At 46.3% G+C, this 21,107-nt stretch overlaps 1 protein-coding gene across 9 annotated transcripts in view; it reads left to right on the forward strand.

Moving 5' to 3' along the window:
* The window catches only part of FYN (FYN proto-oncogene, Src family tyrosine kinase), a 207,592-nt gene that overhangs the window by 147,236 nt on the left and 39,249 nt on the right, over window positions 1-21,107 (forward strand). For all 9 annotated transcript variants that reach the window (XM_032337998.1, XM_032337997.1, XM_032338005.1 and 6 more), the window contains 5 exons: window positions 4,954-5,211; window positions 8,650-8,746; window positions 16,371-16,469; window positions 19,155-19,258; window positions 20,254-20,403. In XM_032337998.1, the coding sequence (XP_032193889.1) occupies window positions 4,965-5,211; window positions 8,650-8,746; window positions 16,371-16,469; window positions 19,155-19,258; window positions 20,254-20,403 (697 nt within the window). In that variant the 5' untranslated portion in view covers window positions 4,954-4,964. The remainder of the gene's footprint in view (window positions 1-4,953; window positions 5,212-8,649; window positions 8,747-16,370; window positions 16,470-19,154; window positions 19,259-20,253; window positions 20,404-21,107) is intronic.

Here is a 21,107-nt window from a genome sequence, read left to right on the forward strand (position 1 = left end):
CATTAAACTACCAGTACTTTCCACGTTTGCAGAAGTGTGTGAGACTGTGCCGTCAATCTACAATTCAGCTTTAAATTCTTTCTCCGCTGTCTCCACCTCAGTTGCTTATGTTTGGTTTCTAGTTTCCCTTCCTTGTACCTTTGCTTTTATTATGATTTTCACCCACGTAAATGGGAGACCAGCTAAAGGGGCGGTGAATGGTCCTAGCGGGAAATATGCCGCCGCATCCCAGTGCAGGCCAGTGTGGCCCGACCCGTCACTCTTCCAAGTCTGTGCTGCCAGCAGCCAGGATGGCAACTTGTGCCTCAGGGCCCTCACTTCCCCACACCCCCCTGGGCTGGTTTCTGAGGCAGAAGTGCTCACACTGCTGAATTTAAAGTTATTCATTTCACCTTCCCTCCTCCTGCCGTCCCTCCTTTCCACCTGCAAGTGAATGTGTCTCAGAAAGTAATTTGCTTTTGCAGAAGACTGCCGGTGGCCTTTCCTCCTTTTTGGTACCTAGCTCTCTGAACTCTCCTCGGAAGTCCTGCTGTTATAACCTGTGTGGACGGGTGTTGCTCTGCTGAGTGGCGTACCAGGCGATGTGAGCCTATCCGTTGTATCTGTTGTATCTGTGTTTAATGTGCGCCGAGCAGCTGGACTGTGGTCTGCGGCGTTGCTGGAGGGAAGGTGTGTTCAGCCGGACTCATTCTGGATCACAGCAGCCTGTGCCCAGAGTCGGGCATAGAGTCCATCTTTCATGTCAGCTTCCATCCACCACACGCGGGCATATGCGAAGGAGGACTGTGAGGCCACGTGTGGCGCAGCATGAGACAGTGCCGCGATCAGCTGATGGCATCTGCCGTGCTCACAGGAACAGGGTGTGGCGGTCCTCGGATTCTCCCTTGGACAGCTCTCTCCTGAGCTGCTTAACGCTGCTGGCACATACAAGATCACAGGCCTAAGGAAATTTTATGTAAATCCGGTTTTCCTTGCATAGTAGAGAGCCCTTTAGTTTTGCCAAAGGACTGAAGAAGGGTAGGGGGAGGGGGGCCTTCGGGGCTATAACCCAGATGCCTTGACCACAGTCACAGGATCTTACTGGTCAAAGTGCTTGTCCATCAGTTTCCCTAGGCACAGCCTCATGGAGAGAAGTATGACCATGAGTTCATGGTGCAGAATTTACTCGTCAGAGTAATGCCAAGGTCCCACCTTTGGAATGGCATTATTTCGTGTTTCCCAGTGCCCCACAGATCTCGGCAGGTGTATCAGTACATCTCACATTCATAATGAACCTAGAGCATTGGCCATAAGTGCGACACCACAGAACTGTGCATAAAAAAGGATGTTTTTATTTTAACTCGAGTGCTTAGGAGTTTGTCTCATGGCAGGGAGCCTGAAGTCATGTTGGGTACAGCTCACAGAGCGGCTTCTGACTCTTCCGTCAGGAAATGGTTAGTCTGACCGCCCCAAGTGGGAGGAAGAAGACCACAAGTTCTTACACAAATATTTTCATTGTGATTAACTTTTAATGTCTTGAGCCTACATTGACTGATTTATTTCAGTTTCTTTGTCAACGAAGGGAAGAGAGTAAGCCAAGACCTGTCCAGAAACATTTCTTACTCAAAACTGCAAATGTGTGAAGTGGCAACAGAGCTGTCCCTTCTACAAAAGAGAATTGTTTTCTCCAAAATGATTTTGATTGAGTTTTGGACTTTTGCATCGTAATCGTTTAACAAATATTTATTGAGCTCCTACAGCATGTGGCGCCGTTCTAGACCCTCAGGATACGATGCTAAAACCAAGCCAGAAAATAATCCCTGCCCTCAAGGAGCTTACTATGTGTTTCCTTTCATTATTTCATAGCTGTACAGATGGTGTTCGTTTATTCCAGTGGTAATACTTTTTCTTGGTAGATTGTAAAAGACGAGTTTTTTTCTTAGTTTGGTTAGCTATAAGGTCCTGCTTCCAGTGGGGTTCATTTTTGTTCTGTTTTGTTGAACTTGAAAGAGTAGTTCGTAATGAGAGTTCTCAGTGGCTTAGATTCTTTTCTCTATCACAAGGAACACACTTCTAGGGGAGAATCAGCATTTTATACCGATTTTTAAAACTGTGTCCTTCTACCTAGCCTGCCTGTTCTCCTAAGAAAAGCATTGTGAATTGCATATTGGTCACACATATAAGGGAAATAGCTGTTAGATACTGTTTTGAAGAAATGAACGTAGATCTCTTTCTCCTCCATTAATCATAATTTCTCAACCTTGATGCTCTTAACATTTGGGGCCGGTTAATTCTTTGCTGTTGGAGGTTGTCCTCCATTGTACAATGTTTAGCAGTATCCTTGGCCTCTACTGACTAGGTACCAGTAGTGCCTCTTTTCCCTGAGTTGTGGCAACTGAAAGTGTCTCTAGACATTGCCTGTTATGTCTCTTGGTGGGTGTGAGAGGAGTAAAAGTCAGCCCCAGCTGAAAACCGCTGGTGTCGATAATGTGATACTGTGATTCAGTTCTCACAGCTTCCGATTACAGTTGATTAGTGAAATCCCTGAAAAAAAGCATCTGGGACAAGAACTGTCTTCTGTCGGGCCTTTGTGGGAGCTCAAAGCAACTTTCTGCCATAAAGGAGTTAATATAAAGTAAGCAAGATATTTCTCAATCCTGTGAAGCAATACCCACAACAAATGATGAAATTCCTTCAGTAAATCATGCCTTGGACATAGTTTGAATTTCCTATTGGAAGTTGGTTAAAATGGCATTCATCTACCATAAGTTAGAGAGCATGTTGGACCCAGTATATTGTAAGTTAATCTTGAATGATTTACACGTAAATGTGTTCCAGATTGGGTGATCTCAGCTCAGGCAGTGGGCGGCTCGTTTCCAGACATTTCCATTCTCAGGAACTGACATTGAATTCCACAAGTATTTATTGAAATGTGTAATGTAAGAGGACATTAGAGCAGTCTGATGCTGCTTTCAGATCCCTTTTCCCCAGAAAGGGCGTGCTCAGAACAGTGCCCCCCACCAAGAGTCTCTGTATCTGATATGACACTCCCCACTTTGGATTGCAAGATACTAAGAGCAACTAGTGCTTTCATTCTTCTTCACGACTGTCTGCCCCTTCCATTCCCGTAGCAGCTTGGCCCTCCCCAGTGAACACATGTAATTACATATGAGGTCATGCATTTCTTACTTGATCCTTTGGTTCCATATGGGCCACTCTTCAGAGTTTTGGAAGGGACATCCATTGCATGTTCTACCTACCCCCATCGACCCAATGGGTATTACAGTCCAAAGTACGATCATTTAACCAACTTAACCTTGTATTTCTGAATCCTCTTTCTTTCTCACATATACCAATAGATAAAAAAATGCATGGTCAACTGCTTATGTACGTTGCTGAGAGAAGGGTTGGTCTTGGCTGCAGAGAGAAAGGGTGAAAGAGAAACATACTGGGCTAGAGAATTCTCCCTCACTCATCTGATTGCCTGTATTAAGCACCTACTGTGTGCCACGCACTGGCATTATAGCTATGACAAAAGTGGACAGGGCCCTGTTTTCCTGGAACCCACAGTCCACTGGGCCATGAGGTAAGTGGGCAAACCATGTTTTAATATGGCAGAATAGGTGCCATGATGGGAGAAATCAAGATGCCAGGGGAGCACTTAGAAAGAGCATCACCCCAGCCCTGGAAGGCGGGTACAGGGATCAGAGAAGGCTTTGCAGAGGAAGCAGTGTCTTACCTGGAACATGAAGGGTATGTTGCACTTCAGGAAAGAATGTTCCAGGCCACATTCCAAGGCCTAAAGGAAGGCAGAAAAAATTGAACCTTTAAGTAACTGAGAAGTTCGGCATGTCTGGATAGTAGAGTGTGAGACGGGGAGAGAGAGAAGTAAAACGGAAGCAAATAAGGTTGCTTCCCAGGATTCTGACTTGAGCAAGTCAGTCATTGATGGTGGCATTTCTACAATAAACACAGAAGTAGGTTGGAGGAGGGTGGGGTGACAATGACCTGAGCTTTCAATCCACCACTAACTCTGGAACTTGAGATTGATTTTTTTTTTTAATATTTCTGAAAGATGTCAAAAGCTAATGGAAATTTGGAAAGTTAATTAGCAGCTGAAAATGATTTTGTTACTGTAGGCTATCATGACATCCTGCAAATATACCCAGACCTCTTTGTTTCTACCAATTTTATTCTATTTTTTAATTTTTTTAAAGGTGGGGAGAGGCAGAGGGAGAGGGAGAGAGAGAATCGTAAGGAAACTCCACCCCTAGCCCAGAGTCCAATATGGGGCTCGATCTCATGACCCGAGATCATGACCTAAGCCAAAATCAAGAGTCAGACATTTAACCACCTGAGCCACCCAGGCGCCCCTAATTGTATTTCTCATCCAGCAATGATTTCTTAATTTTGATACTTATCATCATCTGACTGCTTAAAATTCACCAGGTGTGTGCCTGAATAATGGGCACCCATGAGAAAAGAATTATGATGAGCTGTTCAGGGGCTGTCTTCTGGCTTTTCCAGCACTCCTCCACCCTCTTGCTTGGATTTTTTTTTTTTCTTGCCATAATGGAGGTTTTATTCTAATATTGCATGGACTCACTGTCTAGAGCATACATTTTCCTTTTAGATAACTAAAGAAAAGCATAGTACGTGGTCTTGGGCTATCTTTAAGCAGGCGCATAGTGTTCTAGGATTTTAAGGGGTGCAGGCCTCATTTCAGGACATCGCTGCCTGGTGACTATACACTGTGTGGCTCCTGTCACCCCAAGCACAGGGGGAACGAATGTGATTGTCAAGTTAAGGCCATGAGATCGCTTCTAACCATCCGCCCTAGGCACTGCCTTTCCTCCTGTCCCTTTTAGGCCTGAAATAGCCAAGGGCGAGCCTTATAAATGATCCCTCTTTCATCCAGCAGCCCCGCAGCTACCAAGCATCCGAGTTCACGTGGCTCCCTTTTGTTTTCGGCAGGAATTTAGATAATGGGCTGTGTGCAATGTAAGGATAAAGAAGCAACAAAACTGACGGAGGAGAGGGACGGCAGCCTGACCCAGAGCTCCGGGTACCGCTATGGCACAGACCCCACCCCGCAGCACTACCCCAGCTTCGGCGTGACCTCCATCCCAAACTACAACAACTTCCACGCAGCCGCAGGCCAAGGACTCACCGTCTTCGGGGGTGTGAACTCTTCGTCTCATACCGGGACCTTGCGTACCAGGGGAGGAACGGGTAAGAGTGAAGCTGTTCTGCATTCTTTTGTCAACTGAACATTCCTGTTCCAGGCCGCTCCCTTTGACTACGGATTCAACGTGACGGTTTTCATCAGTCTCCATCTCTCCACTGCCAGATGAAGGGCTCTTAAAACAAAAACAAAAACCGAAACAAACAGGACTTGATGCACTGAGGAAATGCTGGCTTCAGTGGGGCGAGGTGCCCCCAGGTTGCCGCTCTGGGAGGATTCTGCGTGGGTTAGGAGACACACAGCTGGCTCTAGGGTACTCTAGGCCCATCGGTGGTCCCGGCCGTGGCTGGCTATCTCAGCGTAACTAGCAGCTTTCTCCGAACACGAGTTCCATCCCAGATCTTTCGAATCAGAAGCTCTGGGACTGGATCTGAGACCGTTTTGTTTTGAGTCCTCTAGATATCCGTGCACTTTCCTCCCCTCCCCCAGCTAAGAGCCGCTTTGCAGGCGGTAGCACCTTCTCCCTCATCTTCCTAATTGCCCGCCTGGCTGTCACCTCCCAGCCAGTGGGGACATTCGTTTTTTGGCCATTCACCCTCATTAATGCTCTTTCTGATTGTCCCGTCATCTTCCATGTGACGGAATTTATCAACTCTCAAGTGGATCGTGATCTCTTGTATCTTAAAATCAAATTTTATGTATCCTTAAGGAATCCTTCTCTCTCTTTTTTGTTTTAAGTTTCCTTCCCTTTCCCACCATGACGCTCTGTTTTACTGCCATGTACATTTGCTGACTTAGCTAATACTTTGTAAAATATCTGGCATACATTCTCAGACATATGTTTCGCAGAATATTTGTAAGTTATCTCATGCATCCTTAGCCTTCCAAATCATCTCCCAGCATGTGAATCATGGTAACTAGATATTTGACATTATTTGTTCTAAAACTGTTTTGTTTATTAGAAAAGTTTAAAGAAATATACGTCAGCCATTATGCTCTTGGCTCATCTGGGAACAGAAGTCTTTTATGAGGACCCACTGTGCCTTTTTACCTGGGGCGGTTGGCACTACTGAGACATTACCAGGGTTTTTGTGGGTTTTTTTGTTTTGTTTTTCCCCTCTGCATGCCACATGGCGGTGTAGTTCTATCCAGGGGACCTGACCCAGAGCTTTAGGCACCACATCATTGTGTTGTAGTGGATCCAACTTTCTCTTTAAAGTAGGCCCCGTGTGAGCTAATGAGTGTTCACACACTCACTAATCTTTCCTACCTTCCTAGAAGGCCCCTGGAATGGAGGGAGGAAAGAAAGAAGCATTCTATGGAAGTCTGTCTCTGAGGATGCGGGAGGGGAGAAGAGCCAAAAATGCACCAGCACACACTTCCTGTGCCTGCTGAGTTCTCTGCCAACCAGACTGAGTTCTGCTGATGCAGACATTGACCTTGCTCATTCATTCATGAATGCTGGATCTGAATCCCTGTGTCTGCAGGTATCATTCATAAAGCCACTAGAAAGGGATACTTGCCTTGAACATGGGAGTCTACACTGTAGTCAGGGACAACCTTAGTATAAGTGGCCACCTGATCCCTTTTAAAATTTGGAAGTTAATACATGGTACTCCCAAATGTTGGCAGATTTCTCTGCCTTGTATTATTTGGCTTTGTTATATGTGTGTGTCTGTCTCTCCATCACTGTGCTTAGTGCTTTAAGGCCAAGAACAGCGTCTTTGTGCCCCTGTGACCTCCTTTGACTCTCCCCTCCATCCTTAAAAGGTCAAAACCCCAGTGAGAACTTACTGGCCGAGCAGGGAGAGAGTGGGAGACTGGAAGTGTCTGTTCTCGTGTGCCTTATCTTCCACACGATGGAGCTTGGGTTTGTTTTCGAATTATGTAACAAAAGGAATCTGTTAATAGAGTGTTCAGTGAGAACAAGCATGACTTTACAGGCTTCCACGTCTTTGTTTTAAGCCAGTTTCTAACCTTTCAAAGAAATTGAAAGTTGCCAAGTGAACCCTGCTACTTTGCACGGTCAGACCTTCTGATTGCCAATTCTCCCCCAGGAAGTCCCACTTGGGTTCGAGTAGAAAAACAAGCCCTGCCTCCTTCTCTGGTCTTCAAATAGTCCCACAGGCACATCTGCTCCCTTGGAAGTACTGACACAGCAAAATGGCGGCCTGGTAAAGTGTGGAATCCATGCCGTGCGTTCTTTAGGCCACTAAAGGCACTTTGAAGTGTGCGGAGATCAAAACGAGGAGCCAGAGAGTGGAGAAATGGAATGTATTAGCTAACAATGGCTGCATAACATGTTACTACAAACTTAGCAGCTTTAAGACAAAGCATATTTAGGACCTCACAGTTCCTGGGGGTCAGAAATCCAGGAATGGCTTCTCTGGGTGCCCCATTTCAGAACCTCTCACTGGCTGCAGTCAGGGGGTGTTGGCCGGGCTGCAGTCACCTCACAGCCCAGCTGAGAAGGATCTGCTGCCAAGCTCGTGTGGTGCTGGCAGGACTCAGTTCCTCGTTGGCTGTTGGCCAGAGGCCACCCTCAGTTCTTTGTCATGTGTGTCTTTCCAACATGGCAGCTTGCTTCATCAAAGTGTTCGGGCCACAGTGGCAACACAGAGAGTCGGCTGGGAAGACAGAAGTTGCCATCTTCTGAAGCCTCGTCACTTACGGGACATCCCATCACCTTTGCCATGTCCTCTTGGTTAGAAGCAAATCACTGGGTTCGCCCACACTCACGGGAGGGGGATTACACACGAGTAGGAACGCCAGGAGGTGGGAATCATGGAGGGCCGTCTTGGAATTCTACCCACTATATGAAGGAGGTCCTAAGCCAAATGGGCTGCTGGAGATTTCCTGTTGTTGATAGCAGACTTGTGCAGAGCAAGAAGGGCCTCTGTGGGGAGTCCATCAGCTGAGAAGACGTGGTGGGGGTGTGAAGAGGAATAAGGACTACAGATCGCTGCAAGGGTAGGCAGACTTGTGGCAGGAGAGAAGGAGTCCCCAGAGCAACTGCAGATGCTGAGAGCAAGACATCATTTGGGGTGAGCATTTGTGAGAGGATCTTCTCAGACCCAGGCCACAGAAGGAGTCTCCCGTTACAGTCTCCATTACTGTGAGGTCACAGGAGAGAGGGATCTGTTTTACCCTCACCCTAACGTGGGCTCCTGAGAGGAAGGGAATCTGTGTCTTTAACTGCCGCAGACCTCCGCAGATCTGACCTCTAACACTGCTCTTGGCTGTGGACGTGATATTAATATCTGTCTCTTCCCGAGGACTCGTTCAAGAGACCGCACAGTGCTTCCCCTGCAAAGGGCGAGGCATGACTTCAGCCCCGCCACCCTGGTTTCATGTTAATTACATCAGCGCACCATGTTATCACTGCTGATTAGATGAAGACTGTGAGAATGAGATTTCGGTGAACGATGTCATTTCTTGGCATTAATTTCCCCTTGTGTAATAATCTCTCTCCTTTTGGTTCTCAGGAGTGACCCTGTTTGTAGCCCTTTATGATTATGAAGCACGGACGGAAGATGACCTGAGTTTTCACAAAGGAGAGAAATTCCAAATACTGAACAGCTCGTAAGTTCGGAGAGGGACAGGGAAGTGTGCGTGTCTTTCAGACTGAGAAAGGATACTGGTGTTCCCAGTCTGTGCCTTTGTAGTTTCTGAAATGCTAAAAGAACACTTGCTGAATTGAGTAATGGGTAACAACTGAACTTGAGACATGAAGAGTTGACGAGCCAGTGCAATATTTTACAGGGCTGGTGTCCAAGGAGCTTTTTGGAAGACACCACAGTCTCAGAGTTGAGGCTTTTGGTTTACAGATTGGAAAAGTTCTGGTTTTGCCCCTTGTAGATCTGTGTTTTCAGATGATTGGCACAAAGCTTGGCTATCCACACCACCGTCTCTCTGCCTTGACATGGGTTGTTTGGGGTTTTTTTGTATTTTGCAAGATGCACTAGCTGAGCCCTCACTCACAGCCGGCAACAAGTTCCTTCTGTTTTCAAAACTGCTAAATACTCTGATTGGTGAGGCTCTGGAGGCGTTGCCCCATAGTGAAAATTCGCGAGTGACTGAAATCTTTGTGAGAGGGAAGGAGAAGTGACTTCGCCCACTTGCGAATGACTACAATGTGTGCATTTTAAATGTGACCCGTAGGAACAACAGTTCAACAGGCAATGGAGACATTCTAAGGGTAAGAATCAATCACTGTAATTCTACACTTAAGACCTATAGAAGAGTAAACATGGTATATATGATATTATATATAGGGAAACGTATCTCCCTGTAGGTTTTAAATATTGCCTCTATTAGGTTAAGACAGTATGCCTGTCCAGGAACTTCTGGCCTCAAAGAAAATGGTGGTGGGAGCTCCTGGCTGGTGCAGTCTGTAGACCATATAACACTTGATCTGTGAGTTCGAGCCCCACATTGAATGTAGAGTTTACTTTAAAAAAAAAAAAAAAAAAAAGAGGATGGTTAGCTCAATCAGTTAGGCATCTAACTCTTGATTTGGACTCAGGTCATGATCTCAGGGTCGTGGAGCCCCATGTGGGGCTCTGTGCTGACAATGGAACCTGCTCAAGTTTCTCTCTCTCTTTCTGCCCTCCCCCCACCCACTCAAAAAAAAAAGAAAAGAAAAAGAAAATGGTGATGTCCCCATCAGCAGTCAGGCCTCTTACCCGGTAGCTCAAGTTTTCCTTGTGAGCACTCCGCAGGGACTGGGAAGACATGCCACCCCAGGGCTGGGGGCCCACCAGGAAGTTCTATGCCACCAGCTCCACTTGCTGTGTTCTCCATTCCCTGAGCAAACCATGATGGCAGAAGGACCGGTCAAAGTCTGGCTCTTCAGCTTTCCTGAGAGCTCCAGCAAGAGGAGAAGGGAGCTAGGGGAGCCAGACGGCGCCCCAGAGCATCCCTGTCCTGGGAAAGACAAGTGGTCATTGTCACAGGGAACTCCCTCAGGCCTGAAAGCTGCTTCCTTGGAAAGCCCACCCCTTCCCGGGATGCCCACAACTCAAGGTCAGGAGCTGGGTTCCTCCCACAAGAGGTCACTCTTCTGGATCTGTCTACATAGTAGCCACAGGGTTGCTCGGGTTTTTTTTACTTAGTATTGTCATCATTAATGGGTAAGGGTGGGAGGGCGGGGTAGAACTTTTTAAATACATGCAGAAAACTGCATGTGTCAGAAGCGTGCATGGTGGTGGTCACGCAACAAATTGGGCTTAGTGCTGCCTAACTTTACACTTGAAAGTGGTTGAAATGGTACATTTTGCTATGCGTGTTTTACCACAATGTTTTCAAAGCGTACAGTTTGCTGTATTTGCACAAACTGTGTATCCCGTGCAACCAGCACCCAGATCAAGAAGAACGTGACCTGCCCCCTACAAGGCCCCCACAGCCACAGAGATTTTTTTTTTAAATAGAAAACAGCTGCCATTTATTGACAGCTCCTCTGTGCCAGCTGTGTACTCAGTTGCAAGTGTTCTCATGAATGCAGTTGTCTGTGATGTGCCTCACAGTCATGGTTTGACATACAAGGAGCCAGAGGCTGGAGTTAGGGAGCTGCCTGGGTACCCAGAGGAGCCAGCAGGTGGCAGAGCCACGGGTGAGGTGTGGGAGTGGCACCCTGAGGACTGTGTCAGGTTTGGTCTCACAAGGGCCCAGAGGACCAACCCCCAACCTCCAGCCCAGAGAGGACTGAACCTTTCAAGATACATGAAAGTTTAGGTTGGCTGGGAGGTGGGAGAGAGGGGAAGTGGGCTTTGATCTCTTCTGATCTATGATTCCTTATTGTTATTTTGATTCTCAGATGAATGCTTCTCTTCTGAGTCTATCTGCTTTGAATTCTGAAATACCCTCTGCTTCCCCTCCCCGTTCTCTATAATTTTCTCTCAGTCCCAAAGCTGGTTAGAACTTCTAACCAACTTCAGAAAGGTGAGAACTAGGGAGGAGTAGGAAGTACCACCCAGCTCGTCCTCTGCAGGTTTGTCCACACCGCAAGGGGATCCACACATCAAATCATGGGACCCTTGGAAAGCCAGTCCTTGCCAAAGTCAAATTTGTGACTTCTTCCTTTGTTGATCTGGATAGGATCGACAGTGGCATCCAGTTGAATTTTGAAGAAACATTCCAGGAAGATCCAGTCTATCTCAATCTGTGTTTTATGATTTACACGAATGGCCTTTCGTGTTTTACAGGCTTTGAGGCTCTGGTTTTGTTCTCTTATCAGAAAATATTACAAAGGTTTTTTTCCCCCTTATTTAATGTTCTTCCTTCTTGCCAGTGAAATTCCTCATCCTACATGCCATTTAAATGCCCTTTTCCAGGGTTATGGGGGGAAAAAATAAGGTTTCTACAACAAATACAGTATCTTGAAGTAAAGGGTAATAACAGGGAAGAGGAAATCATGAAGGACAAACAAAGCAATGATAGAGAACCAGATGGTAAGCGCCTCCTTCCCCCTCCCCCAGTCCCCCCCAGCCCCTGGCGCTCCTCCACTGGGGGGAGGGGGGGAATGGCACTCTGTTCTCCCTGGGGCAGCTGCCACACCTCCTAGTCCTTGTGTCCTCCCACTCCTTACCCCATCCAGAGGCAGAAAGAGAAGGCGGCAGGGCTGGCGTTTGTGCTTTCAAGTGTGGCAGGACCCGGGTGGTATACGTGTGTGCTTGTGCTCAGAGCTGGTAGCACTGCCACCCGGCATGGGGTAACGGTTCTTCAGGGACCCGTCGCAAGTACTCAGTGTAGTGCACTTGCACATCAATAAACTTGAACCCATTTTACAGACTACTTAAATGCATCTATTTTATTCCCTATTTTCACATTTCGTGACTTGGTGATACACCACCTAATAATAAACATGTTACACAAAGTGGAGTAGGGCCTACACTAGTGACTCCTTTAAAGTTCTTTCCATCTTGTTAAGGAGAAATCCGGGATTAGCGGGTCCCATCTATGCATTTGATAACGTTGTTATGAATATGCTCTCTGAGGGTAAGATGACAATAACCAAATTGAGAAAGAATATAGCATTTATAATAAAAACACTCCACAACTCAGTGGAACAGGCTCACTTCTGTGGGCAGATGCTACTTCCTGGCTGTCTCAGAGGCCAACAAACCCAATAAGTGATTTAGGGGATTGAGAACAGGCTCTTTTAGTAAGTCTTTAAATTAGAGGAATAGGGGAAGCTATTATAAAAACTTAAAAGTGATTCTAAATGAGAGCCTTAAATCGTATTTTTGAGTCAAAGCTAGATATAGAAAATCTCACCAATGCTGATTTAATGAAATAACTGTAAGGACAGGTTTTTTTTAAAGTGCATTTTTAATAACGTTAATTTTCACAATAATTTAAGAAGTAATAAGTCACATAGTAAAGATCTGTTTTCCTAAATCAAGGTGAATGATTTGTGAAAGAGTATTATTTGTGAGTGAATTGGACTTCCAGTGCATTGAAAAGATGATTTATTCATTTGCTCAAAAGATTTTTTTGACAGATGTTTTGAGTCTGTACCAGCCTTTTTTGGGCACAACCTGTGAGGCTTACTACATAATACATTGTTTCCTTGTCACTTCATATTGACTTTGATGGGAAAAATGACCCTAGATGGCCTCAAAAAAGAAAAGAATTTTCTTTCTCATGAGTAACTGAAAACCTTGTGAGATTAATGGAGTCACTTAAGAGAAAATCATGAATTCCTGATACATGACTTTAGAATGAGCTGATAGTTGGATTCTAATCTGTGCTAGGCCATTTAGGTGCTAATTTCAAAATGAGATGTTAGTGCTGGATTTGAAATGGAAATTGTAGTTGACCCTTGAGCAATGGGAGGGTTGGGGCACCAGCCCCCCCGCCCAACCCCACCCTCCCCCCCCCCCCCCCCCCCCCCCCCCGCACTGCACTGCATGTGGTCAAAAATCTGCATATAACCTTGACTCCCCAAAAACTTCTAATAGTCTACTGATGACTAGAAGACTTACCGATAGAGTCAATTAACACATATTTCATATATGTATGATATATACTGTGTTCTTAGAATAAAGTGAACTAGAGGAAAGAAATGTTATTAAGAAAATCATAAGGAAGAGAGTACATTTACTGCACTGTTTTTATTGGGAAAGATCTGCATATAAGTGGACCCATGCAGCTCAGACCTGTGCTGTTCAAGGGTCAACCATACTTGATTAATCTCGGATCATCTGATGGGGCGTCTTGGTGGCTAGGCCATTAAGCCTCTGCCTTCGACTCAGGTCATGATCCCAGGGTCCTGGGATCAAGCCCTGCATCTGCCTCTCTGCTCTGCAGGAAGCCAGCTTCTCCCTCTCCCCCTCCCCATGTTTGTGTTCCCTCTCTGGTGGTCTCTCTCTCTCTCTGTAAAAAAAAAAAAAAAGAAAGAAAGAAAGAAAAAGAAAGAAAAGAAAAAGAAAGAAAGGGAGAAAGAAAGAAAGAGAAAAGAGAAATCCCAGATCATCTGAATAAGACTGGGGTTGTCCAGCCCCCCCGCAAAATGTATTGGCTTCCCCCCTCGGGTGACATTTCCACATACCCAACACTGATACCAGATAGTCTTCTTAATTTAAGTCAATTAGAGCTAACTTGATGGAGGTTGCAATTAAAGAGAAGCTGCTGCTGAAAGCTCTTAATTTTTTACTATTTTGGAGCATTTCCTGGGTGTGGGGTTTGGGAGGTGGAGTAAGGGAAAGAGAAAGGAGAGGTGGGGGAGATGGTAGGGATTGTTAATTTTTTATGATGAAATGTCTCCATCTGGTGGAACGTTGGAGTAGTAAACATTGTCACCAGCTTGAAGCCTCCAAAGCCATTTCTTAGCACATGTTCAAAGAAAAAAATTAATTTCCACATGTGTTGCTAGATGGTATACTTAACAATTGCATGTATTTCTTTTAGAGGGCACAGAAATGAAACCAATATAAACTGTTCAATGGTTAACAGTTTTACTTTCATGATTTGAGGCCAAAAGCCAGAGGAATCCAATAGGGGAGCAGCACAGTACACCACACGATCAGTAAAGACCCAGCTCCTAAGTTGAGTGATGGGTCCACAGGGGTTCATACACATGTATGTTCCTCCATGCGTGTCAGTCACTTCCTGAGACAAATCTGGACATAAACTAAAGTTTTCTTAGCAAAGACTTCCCAGGTATGAGAACTTATCTCCTTGTTTTGGTTGATTTGTCCATTTAAATTTGTCTAACAGGGTGAAAAAAGGAAAGACTGAAAAATGAATTAAAACATAAGTTTTTAGGGTCACCTGGGTGGTGCTGCCAGTTAAGTGCCAAGCTCTTGGTCTCGGCTCAGTCCTGATCTCAGGGTCGTGGGATGGAGCCCCACATCGCAGAGCCTGCTTAAGATTCTCTCTCTCCCTCTCCCTCTCTACCCTCTAAAATAAATAAATAAATCTTTAAAAAGCCAAAAGACATAAATTTTTAAAAGCCTTTGCCAGCACCCTGTTTTCTCATGGGCTGATTTGTGTCACTTGTGCCACCAAGCACTGGCCCACAACCACACCCAGTGCACGTGCGGGCTTGTCGCCGCTTGCCTGTTACTTTATTAAATCCTGTCTGAGTTTTTGCTCATCAGTGTCCTCTCTCAGAGAGTCAATCTTCGGAGAATGGGGCTCTCGAGTAAGGCGCCTGTTAATACAGAGGCTGGTTATTCTCTACCTAATCCCATCAGCCTGAGGAAGATCTTGACCGGGGCTAAAAGCCAACACATTTTCTTCCCTAGCTTTGACACAGAATCTGGCTACAAAATGATGTTAAAGGAAAAAAGAGGGGGGGGTAGGGTTTTCTCTTGCTGCTTCCAAGGACCAAAAGAGGAAGGAGAACAGGCCCGAGCCCCTGCCGAAGAGCCACCAGACAGGTCTCGGTATGCCCAAGGGCAGCAGCCTCGCCTCCTCCCCTGCCCTCGCACCCCTGGCCGCAGGCTGGTGCCGGGTTCTGTGGACTCCGCGCAAGGCAGGGCTACAGCCCCACATGTGTGTGTGGGGAGAGTCACACACTCCGCCCCTTCTCTCCGTCACACGTCCATTGCCGTGAGTCCAACACATCAACTCTAACTGTTGAACTGACCCGTTTGTTCTAAGCTGAGAGTGGTGTTACAAGCCCCCCCTTTCACGTCCTTCTGCCCGCAGACCTGAGAGCCCGCCCTCCCCATCCCGACTGAGACAGGCTGTTGCCTGGAACACTGGGTCTTAAACAGAGTGGGGAGACTCAGAACCTGAAGTGCCTGGCCGGTTTGGGTCCCCCACCCACCCACCCCTGCGCACTTGTACACACACAGCTAGACCCTTCCTCTCCCGTGCACCAGACTCAGGTCTGTAGTCAGTGGAATAACCTCAGGTTGAAGGCTTCTGAACCAGGCCTACCCTGTTGGCTTCATCATTCTACCCATTGTCTTGAAAGCAAGCAAGGCAGGTATGAGGGGTAGGCTTTCATTCCTTCCTGGGCCTCCTAGCAGGCTTCCTGTCTGAGATGATGGGCAGATGAGCTGTTTTCTTTCCTGATCTATCTATTAATGGCTAACAAAATAACACTAGAGCCAACAAACACTTTGCATCTGTCCAGCAATACCAGAGGATGCTGCTTACCTCAGGATGTGAGTTGAAATAGAGACTTAGCTAAATTAGTAGAGTTAGTGCATGCTTTGTTTTTCCTTCTAGCTTTGCTGAGATATAACTGGCACATAACATTGTATAGGTTGTGATGGGTTGTGTACAACATGACAGGTTGTACGATATGTATGGTGTACCATGTACAGTGTGTTGGGTTGACACATGTATATATTGTGAATATTTACCACAATAACACATCCTTCACCTCACATAACTACCATTCTGTTTTGGTTACAGGATTTTTCTAAAGTAGCCTGAGGTTGGGTTCCCTTCCCCTCTGTCCAAGGTGGGGACACTTACCAAGCAAAATGCCCCTCCACCCCAAGAGAGCTCTCTCATGTCCAGGGTTCGACGTTGTTAATTTGCAAATAAAATAAGCAATGAGAGACAGCACTGGAGTCAAGCGACAGTCAACTCAGACTGTAGCCCTGTGACCCTTACAAAGGGCTGTGTTGGAATGTCAGTGGAATGACTAGGAGATGTCTCACACTCTTACACGGCGTTGAGTCTGTAACTGTAGGACACTGAAATGGTCAACACATTCACTTCCTTTTCTCTTTGTTCTCTGCAGGGAAGGAGACTGGTGGGAAGCCCGCTCCTTGACAACCGGAGAGACTGGTTACATTCCCAGCAATTACGTGGCTCCCGTTGACTCTATCCAGGCAGAAGAGTATGTTTTGTTTGTTGTTTTCACTCAACTACTTGCTTTTAAAAGTTAGCTGTCACAATAAAATGCCATTAACTTTGTGCAGGAGGGAGAAGAAATTCGCTAGAGCGATTTCAGGGCTGAGAGGATATGCCGTGTTTTCCCAGGCCTTGTGCTGCGGTTTTTGCCATATCTATGTAACACTCGTACTATTACTAACTTACTATTTTTCCTTACACCTGTTTTTTAAAAACATACTTAACTCGAAAGGGATCGTTATCAGAACCCTAATGAAAACCCAATATTACTTGTCATAGAAACTAACCAGGAAAACGCGATGAAGTTCTGGCCAGAGCATATGTTGTTACTGTGAGTGCAAGGTTCGAAGCCTATAGTCTGCTGAAAAAAAATGAGAGCGAGGGTGGGAAAAAGAATGGGAGTGGGGAGGGGAAGAGAAAGGCGGGGAGGGGGTCAAGGGGGCAAGTAATTATTAAAGATCAGCATTAGATTTTCTTTCTCCGTGTAATCGGAAATATTAAGGGGATACTGAGGGTACTAGAAGTATCTCACATACTCCCACAGCTCAGGGAAATCCTCTGATGGTACATTTCGATGCTCCTTTCCTTTGAGTTGGGGTCTTGGTTGGTTTCTTTGATAGTAAGTTGTGACTAGCCGTTAGTTGGACCAAGAAATTTCACTGGTACCAGTTTGGGGAGATGGTCTGTAGGCTGAGGGGATTCTAGGAGGGACAGCCACTGTTCCTTTTCCTGACCTGTGGAGGACTCCTGGCCACTTCCAAAAGGGAGAACTCTCAGAGTGGCTTGTGTGAGGACCCTCTTTTTTGAACTGAGGGAAAGAAAACTGGCCCAGGACTCCCAAACCAGGGGACCTGTCCTCCTCCCTGATGCCCTGGGGACCTGTCTCTTCTGGGAGTCTTGCCTCACCAGTAAGGGAGTCGAGGAAAGTCAGACATGAGGCCCAGTCTTTGGCTCCGGGGATTAGACTGCACACCCCAGCCAAACCCCCAACTGCTTCACCGTCTTGCCTTTAATTCCTTTATATTCGCTCTAAGACAGTTGCTTTTGTTCCTCACTCCCAAATACTCCGTGCTTCTGCGCTCATTTTTTTCTCCTCGGGAGTCTGTTTTATCATCAGAGAATAAAGGAATTTGTATCGAATTTTTATTTTAGGGCACATTTGCAAACATCTTTGTGTTCGTTCAGAATAAAAGGTACCACGAAATGTGGCATTTTGATTTAACTGGGAACCTACCAACCCTATATTTAAGTTATATACGTGTGTAATGTAATATATTTTTAAATACTTCGTTTTTAAAGATAAATTAGCATTCTAAGGAGATAACGCATATGGCTTTCATAGGCAATTAATTACCATTATCTGAAAATGCTCTTGTTTTAGGTCCATCCATTGTTCTAACAGCTCTCTTTTCAGCACTGTTCGCCTTCGTGCTGCGTTTTCATTGGGCAGCTGATGCAAACCCAGAAAGTCATTTTTCATAAATAATTGTGATTCTCTTTCCACCATCTAGTGCTAAGTTAGGATCATTACCCAGTGCGGTGCCTTTAAAAGTCACTGCGGAGCTCGCTTGCAGCGCGTCTTTTCTCATCTCGTGAGGCTCTTTCATTCACAAAAGAAATTTGACAGGGAACACATAATAGCTGTGTTCAAGTATAATGAATTAAAATTTCATTTTAGAAACTGGATCCTTTCGCAGTCGAATATTCTAAAACTGTTTCTAGGCACCGATGCCGGCAGGGCGCCCCGGACTTGCTCCTCGGGTTCCCACAGCACCTGCTGCTGCGGCTGCTTCAGCGCCCCGGGCGCAGACGCTAGCCAAGGGCAGGGCCACGGTTAGGGCTGCGGGGTGGGAGGGAAGAGAAGAGATAAGCAGGCGCGGTTGTGAGCTGACTGGAGGGGCTGCCTTCTCACATGGCACCAGAGTGTCGTCTCAGGGAGGGTAGGAAGCGTCTGCAACGCCAGTCATTTGTTAGGGACGCGCTCGTTGACTGTTCACAGGGCCGGGTCCCTGCAGCTGTGCCGAGCACGCATGCGCAGACCCCACCCACCTGCGGGCAGAGCCTTTCATTTACCCAAGTCCTCACACCTGCTGGCCAGGAAGAGCATGAAAGCAGGCATCCAAGGGCAGCACTCATCTCAAATTAGGGGTCGTCTTGACAATTTTTTTCAAAGCTGCTATAGGTACAAAGTTACTGAAAATATCGGGTCTTTGTTCTTTATCCGTTCTCACTGACTTTTTTTTTAATGCTTGATTAATGATCTTATCTAGACGAAGACTGCGTTTCATTATTTCCCAGGGGTTGTAATTATGCTCTGAAATCCCAGGGTCTTGGAGGTGTGCATGGGAAGGGTCTCCTGCAGTTGCCGTTTCAAAACAAGATTTCTCCTTTTGTGAATGCAGGGGGCAGTGTTAACACAAACCAGTTCTTGTCACTCTGGAAGGGAAGGGAAATCAGCCACAATTCGAAACTGATTTTTTTTTTCTTTAAAGAGTGAAAGAGATGGATTAGGGATGGATGGAATCAGGAGCAGACTGAAAGGGAGCGAGATGAGGCTAGGGAGACATGTAGAGGGAAAGGCTGCGGATGTGATCGGAGGTGAGGAGGAGTGCTATTGCGTTTTTGTAAACGAGCCTTACAAAACGCTTCCTTCCCTTGATCTCATTTAAAGGTGGTACTTTGGAAAACTTGGCCGAAAAGATGCTGAGCGACAGCTTTTGTCCTTTGGAAACCCGAGAGGTACCTTTCTTATCCGTGAAAGTGAAACCACCAAAGGTAAGATAAGGAATTGAAGAACTTCGTTGTCATTCAAATCTGTGGATTAGTCAGAGGGGATGAAAGGCTTATCTCTAATGTACAAGGGTTTTTAAATGGCACATATCTCCTCCCGGCCTTGTGAACCGAGTCCTATTTTCAGATTTCCCTCCAGGCTCTAGAACTGCAGACAGCTAAAAAGGCCTGCAGAGGCTCAGAATCAAGCCCTTCGTCGAAACAGAGGCCAGGCAGCTTCACTCCTGCACGCACACAGGATCATAGAATTTGCAGCAGGTCTTTAGAATTACGATTTTCTACAACTCTTAGTTCCTCAGGCACCAATCCTACAGGTTGTTTTTGCATTCCTTTTGTTTTTTCAAAACTGACTGCTTTCCTTCAGCCACTGGCCTTTATTATTATTTAACCACACATTAGAGCCCAGGAGAAAAGCTGGGCCAAGGGAAAGCAGGAGCAGTGGCCTTCCAGCTCGATCTACCAGGCGTGGGGGTCTGCTCATGAGACAGGGTTGTGAGAAGGAACTGGAGGCTTCCTTTTAGAGACACACCTGTTCCTTACACCTGTTTAACTCACACTGCCTCTGCCTCTGCAACACTCCATGGACAAGGATAATGAGGAGAGCCACCCCGGCCGGCTGGGCTGTGTTTCTCTTCTCTTCATCTTCCCTCCCGCCCACCCCCCGGGGAGTTGGGGCTGTACCCTATTAGGCAACACGAGGGTACTAAAGAGAGTGTTGGAGGAAAAGCCCAGGTGGGCTTTCATTCTCGAGGATAAAATCACTGAATTGCTACTGTCTCCTGATACTTGCAATAAAGAGGTATTTTCTTCCGCTGAGTGGAAGTGTGTGTGTGCCCATGCGTGTGCGCACGTACACATGTGTGCACGTGTGTGCGTCCTCTTCATAATTGTTGATCAGAGTACTCAAGTAAACGAGACCCAGAAGACAAACGAGCTCGTAAAATGATTGGAGCTGCTGATGCTATGTGCGTTTGTACCAGGTGCCTATTCACTGTCCATCCGAGACTGGGACGACATGAAAGGAGACCACGTCAAACATTATAAAATTCGCAAACTTGACAATGGTGGATACTATATTACCACCCGGGCCCAGTTTGAAACACTTCAGCAGCTTGTACAACATTACTCAGGTAAACCCTGATTCTAACTAACGAGTAACCCCTGGTACCCTGGAGGGGATGGGGAGGTGAGGGGAGGGGGTATGTGTTGGGGGGGTGGGTACAAGCATATACGAAGTCAGCAGTGACAATTCGCCAGCTGCACAAGGTGGGGCACGGCTGAATAGGTTCTACCGGAGTTGTTATTAGTTCCATATGTATACGTTTGTCAAAAGACTGTAACTTTCTAGTTTCCCAGGACAAAGCAGTAAGTTAAATTGTAAAAGCCGTCATCTTTTCCTGTTCCCCTGGATTCTGGAATTGGAAACTGTGACAGGATAGGGAGCAGTGTCTGGAGGGAACTCCCAGGGGGCTCCTGTCGGGGGTCCCCCAGTTCAACTCAGCACACACACGAGTGGCTGCACATGCTTTTCATTCCCATGACCAGAGGAATTTCGCAATCCACTTATCATGTTCTGTTTCTCCACCAGTGCTGCTGTTTGCTAACGAGATGTAGACTGTGTGACCCACACACATAGCTCGGTTACAGCTCTTATATAAAACTTCGGAACAGTCAGTAGAGCAGTCGCTGTCCGGACCCCCGATGTCACTGCTAGTGTGGTGTTCCTAGAGAGGTACACTTACTAGGTGCTTAGGTGTGCAGTCTGTACATCTTAGTAGAGGATGTGGTCTTATGCATAAGTATCAAAATGACCACTTTCGTTCCAAGATTAGCA

The sequence above is a fragment of the Mustela erminea genome, chromosome 4 (genome assembly GCF_009829155.1).
Source record: "Mustela erminea isolate mMusErm1 chromosome 4, mMusErm1.Pri, whole genome shotgun sequence".
Lineage (NCBI taxonomy): Eukaryota > Metazoa > Chordata > Mammalia > Carnivora > Mustelidae > Mustela > Mustela erminea.